The sequence below is a fragment of the Aplysia californica genome, unplaced genomic scaffold (assembly GCF_000002075.1).
Source record: "Aplysia californica isolate F4 #8 unplaced genomic scaffold, AplCal3.0 scaffold00387, whole genome shotgun sequence".
In the NCBI taxonomy this organism is placed as follows: domain Eukaryota; kingdom Metazoa; phylum Mollusca; class Gastropoda; order Aplysiida; family Aplysiidae; genus Aplysia; species Aplysia californica.
In genome coordinates, this window is record NW_004797657.1 from 510,066 (window position 1) to 515,739 (window position 5,674).

Consider the following 5,674-nt stretch of genomic DNA (forward strand, 5'->3'; position numbering starts at 1 on the left):
AAGAAGAAGAAGAAGAAGAAGAAGAAGAAGAAGAAGAAGAAGAAGAAGAAGAAGAAGAAGAAGAAGAAGAAGAAGAAGAAGAAGAAGAAGAGACGCGACGAAAGGGTTAGGGGGGGGGGCAGATGAGTGTGATTTTTAAAAATGAATTAAGTCAATTAACCCAAGTGCACTCTTAATCTCCAACGTCGTGCTCAATTGATATTTTAAAATTCAAAATTGGTATTTGTTGTGACATTTCATTTCTTTCTTTGAATTACAATATAGGGACTTAATTGTGATAGGGATTTAAACTCAATAGGAGCGAAACTATAATCAACCTACAAACATTGTATGCTTGTCTCTGTCCTCAGCTGATGCTCTGAATCGTGTGGAAGAGCTACGGGGTGGTGCCGTGGACTCTTACGACAAACTCATCGCCTGGCTGGCAGAGATGGCAGAGTCGGACAACGTGGAACTGGACACCTCCGTGTTCGTATCCCAGCTCAACCGTGTGTGTGGCGGGCATGCGCAGAACAACTTCCTGGGCGTCTCCGGACCGGCGCTGGGCGGGGCGATGGGTGGAGGAGCTTCAGCTTCCTGTCGTCGGGCTGTCAATGTGCGTCAAAACTCCGCCTCCTGCGACAGTCACGTGTCTCACGCTAGTTCAGACTTCACTCAGAAACACCGAGGCTCCATGAGGTCTGAAGACTTTCTCGACCCTCGAGCGGCCTGGAAGTCAGGGGTCTGCTCCAGACAGAACACGTTCAGCGATGACCTGGAAGAGGAAGACCCGGATGTACGTAACGCCAGCATGGAGAGTCTCTACAGCAGCACGGACCGCGACAGCGAGCTAGGCTCTGTCTCGGCCTACGACGCCACGTCAAGACGGAGTGGGCGGACCTACAACTCCACTAACTCGGGATCACCTTTACTGCGGACTGCTATGACCAACCGTCTCTGTCGGGGCGGAGTCAAACAGGGTGGAGCTACTCCGCGAAGCTCGAGTACAGGAAACTTATTGGACATCGTTGATAATCCCGACGGGACCCCGAAGAGACAGTTCTCGGGGGCTTTTTGCAGTCGAAGAAGTGTTAGTCTTCTCAATCTGAGCCCTCCAGCTCCCATGATTCCTTACGACGGCATCCCTAAACTAGTGTTCACACAGGAAGATGACGTATCCTACACCGATACATCCAGCGACGTCACGACTCACATGGTCGCTCGGAAACTAGGCTCACGGAAAAAGTCCAGCACCGGCTGGTCCTCCCGACAAAAAGCTAATAAATTTGAACGTCAAATCTCGCTTCACGCTGAAGGAAGCCCTTGTGGTTCTTCGTCAAATTCAGGCTCGGCCACGCCTGTCTACCCACCTCCTACTGTCGCGGAGCCCGAAAAAGCCCAAGCCCCAGCCGCACCTGCTTTCTTGAACGACGCTCTTTTAGACGGGAACCTGGCAGACATTCTGTTTTCTGTAGAAGCGCTGTGGCCCAAGAAATGAGCATGTCCGGAGAAAGATCCGCTTTCTTGAAGTTTATTTTCTCAACAGAGGAAAAAGGCGGCCTGTCTGTCTGGCTACACGAGCCGTTGAAATCAAATGTCATTTCTGATTTTTTTGACATTCATACACGGTGGCGCAAGTCAAACGGAACCCGTCAAGTCGAGCTTGAATCAGTCAACTCTGTCAATCGGTGCTGATCTTCTTGGTGCTTGAAAGTTGAACTCATTTCAACTTCGATGTTTGGAGCAGAGATTGATGCTGCACTGAATCTATTTGAAGGTTTCAACGATTGAGACTGGATTTTGTTTTGTGGCGCTGTTGTCTGAGTCCCGGCAACACCGGATGCCCTTGACCCCTGACCCATGGTCCAGGAACATGCAATGGGCGTACTGGGCTGAGATACGAACCTTATTGTTGTTGTCAGTTTTTGTGCCCTCTTAGTTGAACTTCTTCTCTGTGTTATATCTTTGTGTCAAAGATTCACTCGTATTTTTTGTAGTATAAATTTAAGCCTCGAGGTAGGTTCCAGAAGAAAACAAACAAACAACTTTCAGTTTTCTCTCGAGGAGATTTTTCATTTTGTTTGAGGACAAAGGTGTGCGTCTTTTAATGAACTTTTTGGCTACCATTGCCATCATTCACAACTTTCCCTGCAAATTTACTTTTGCGTGTTAGTTCACTCATTATATTTATGTCTCTGTTGTACCATTTTAAAAAACCTCTACGGTACATGATAAACTCTTTGAAGAAACAGAAACTCTGTGTCTTTCAGATAATTACACAACATATCAACCTAAATGTTTTCAGCTGTACATATTTCTGCTGCTGTTCTGTTTGTTTGATTAAGTATTTATTATAATATTATTACAGACTTTCACGCCTCTATAAACGAAGCACTACGCCACTGCAAGGCTCACTCATGTTATAATTGTTCACCCCTGATTTAGCCATGACGTGCTTTAATTTTGCTCTTGAGCTTCTTCTATATTTTTTTTCAAATGTCAACTTTCAATTTGTCTTGAATCCACCCCCCTCCCGCCCAAAGTGCTGCTAGCACTACCCCCTCCCTGCTCCCCCCCCCCCAAAAAAAAAAAATTTAAAAAATAAACAATACATTAACATTGCACTTTGCCTTGAAATCACAGACTGCTTCTCAAATAATAACATATCCGATTTCTGTTCCTGAACTCTCTACAATTGTTTAAAGAAGCGACAAAATTGTTTCCAAGTTCAAACGTCTCTCCCTGGCTTACATTACACTCATCACATATCTGACATATTTGTTACACTGTTCGAGCCCTCCCAAAGTGGTCCCCTGGTGTCGATGACCGAGCACATCAATCGTTGGCCTCATCAGGCTTGTTCCGATCTCACATCAAACTAGGACAACTGCCGATAACATCACACAATGTTCTGACCCTTTTATTTTATTTTATCTAGTTTTGTTTTGTTTTCTTCTCTCTTTTTTCCCTCTGAAACTTTTTTAATGGGTTTTATCTCTGTACTCTGTACCATTTTTCTCTATCCTTTCTCCCCCCCCCCTCCACACACACACAGAGGTAATACCCATAAGTGTGAATTTCCTCCTTTTGTATATTGATATACATCATGTACCCCACAAAATGAACCCAAAAAAAGACAAACAACAGGGAGCAAAAAAAGGAGAAAAATCAAACCAAGAAAGACAAAGCCAACATCAAAAACAACGAAACAACTACAACAACATCAACAACAAATCATGCCAACTAAAAACATCTACCTCAGGCAAAAAACAAAACAAAAACAGAACAACATTTTGACACCCCCCCCACCCCCTTTCGTGACGCGTTTATCCACCCAGGATACAAACACATCACGTTGGGGGAACAAAAATAGAAGACACTGAGGTTAACCTGAGCCTAAGCACCCGAATTCTTTGTAAATATTTATTCAGTGGGATTCCAGATTCGCCCTTCTTGTTTCCATCACGAAAACATTTAGCAATGGCTTTTAATTTGATGTCCTGATGTTTATCCTTTGTTGGCTGCCTTCCCCATCTCCATCCCACTTTTTAAACCACCCATTCCCCTTTCTTTAAAAGAAGTAATATTTTCATGAATTTGGAACTCCGCCAACTCCCCCCCCCCCTCCTCCCCACCCTCCAATGTCGCGACCGGCACTTCTTAAACTGATACTGTAACCCCACAGGCAGTCCCGGTTTGCACGACTCTGCTTTCATTTTATACATGTATTAGTATATTATCCTAATTCATGCACTCTGATGTAATAACAATTGACCATGGAGCTCACGATTTGACTCAGTTCGAGGTAAATCAAGGGCAAGGGGGGAATAGTGCCGCGCACACTCGACTATTGATGTTTTATTTGGGCCAACGGGCACGGTTCATGGTGATCCCGATTCACAGCAAAGTAAAGAGTCTGTGCTTGCTCTCTTTTCAGAAAGTTTTCATTTGCGTTTTCTAGATCCTTTCCCATCCCTTTCCCACCCCTTCTTCACCCCTTCTTTTTTAAAATACATTTCTCTCTTTCTAGCGACATCATTAATTAAATGGCTTGTTTGTGCGAACCATTTCTCCGCAAGATCGTTGAACCAACTCTGTGAACCATTCATTTCCCTTGACTGTACAACAACAAAGAACCTATGTTTGTTTTCCTCGCAGCGCCATGGATGGCGTCGTTAACCGAATTTGTCCAAATACGGAAAACGAGATGACGTCTGGAAAACAAGTGACCCTTTTGTATCGAAAACATAGTCTAAACTTTGAACGAACTCTTTCAGCTTACCTGTACTTTTTGGAGAAAAAAAAACACGTCAAAACCAAAAGCTTTTCTCCCAGCTGTCTACGTCAGCTCAAAAACAAACCAGAACTCAGGGAGTCATTCAAACCGTTTAGAAAGGAGCATGAGATGTAAATATTGTGGTTAAGGTAATTTTCGAGCACCCCCACCCCCTCCCCGGCATTCTTAAAATAAATTAAAAGCGTCTTTCGTGCATGAAGTCACGATGACTCAAATATGACCCCACAGGAATGTTAAAGTAGAAAGGTATTTTTTTAAAAAAAGTATTATTATATAAAATCTCAAAGGTTAAGTGAAAATGGGAATGTCAAGCGAGTTTTACAAAGAGGGATGAGGAGGGAGGAATTTTGTGTGTAAATCAAAGAAGGGAAACAAAACAAAAAAAATGTAACCATGTAATGAAAGAAGAAATAATGTACACCACCAAATAGCCCATGCCTCTATTATTAGAAATACTTTAGTTTTGTTTTGTTTTCTTTGTTTTGTTTTTTAAAACGTGTTCATTTGGACCGACGGTCATTATTCATTGTCCGTTTTACATAGTAATATTCTAAGTGAGGGGTTGGTCTCGTATCTTGAGCTGAAAGACTGTTTATAGAAATACGAGAAACGAAACAAAATTATTTTAACAGGGCCGTGTAGAGATCGCTGTAAGCCTAAATTTTCGCATGGATTGTTGAAGATGTTTCTTTCTTTTTAAAAAAATATAATAAATTATGACTATTTTTTTTCTGCACGAACATCTTATTGTGGCACTATCTTTGGTACTCACACTAGAAACCTGGTCGATTTCACCCCACGATTAGAGGAAAAAAATAGTGGATCTAATTCGAAACCGTGCTGAAAAAAATACACTAACACGAGTTCTGTTATAAGTCCAAGCCAGGGCGTAGAAGCAAGATCCATTTTCAGTCTTGTAAAGCGGGGTTTTTTTTAAATCTTTCGTTCAAAATCTGTCAATCTTATCCTTTTTGTAAAAAAAAAAAAACATTTCTATACGCCACTCTCCTCCCACAAACACCCGTTTGCCACCATAAGAATAAGGGCAAAGACCACAATTTCAGACACATTGGGGCCTTCATGTATTTTAAATGAATAGACGCAAAAAAGCATTCATGCCACCTACTTCATTGTACTCGGGGGCCTGTTTGAGCGTTCTAATCAAACATTAATTTCCTTCACAATAATTGTGCCACTTGGATGTGTTTCACCTTTTCCCACCCTTTATTTCCCTCATTGTTTACCAATAGGTACTCTGTACTTTTAGCAGAGCTGGGTCTGCACCCACTTTTATATAAACCGGATTGCAAACCCAGTTGAGTGATACAGCTCATACGAAAAATGGAGAAGAAAAAAAAACCCTACCGAATCAAAGATTTGTCGACCGCTCCAAAAAAA

At 42.4% G+C, this 5,674-nt stretch overlaps 1 protein-coding gene across 2 annotated transcripts in view; it reads left to right on the forward strand.

Moving 5' to 3' along the window:
- Positions 1 to 5,674, forward strand: part of LOC101854511 — a 64,537-nt gene extending 58,863 nt beyond the window's left edge. For both annotated transcript variants that reach the window (XM_035971162.1, XM_035971161.1), the window contains exon 3: positions 351 to 5,674. In XM_035971162.1, coding sequence (XP_035827055.1) covers positions 351 to 1,477 — 1,127 coding nt within the window. In that variant the 3' untranslated portion in view covers positions 1,478 to 5,674. The remainder of the gene's footprint in view (positions 1 to 350) is intronic.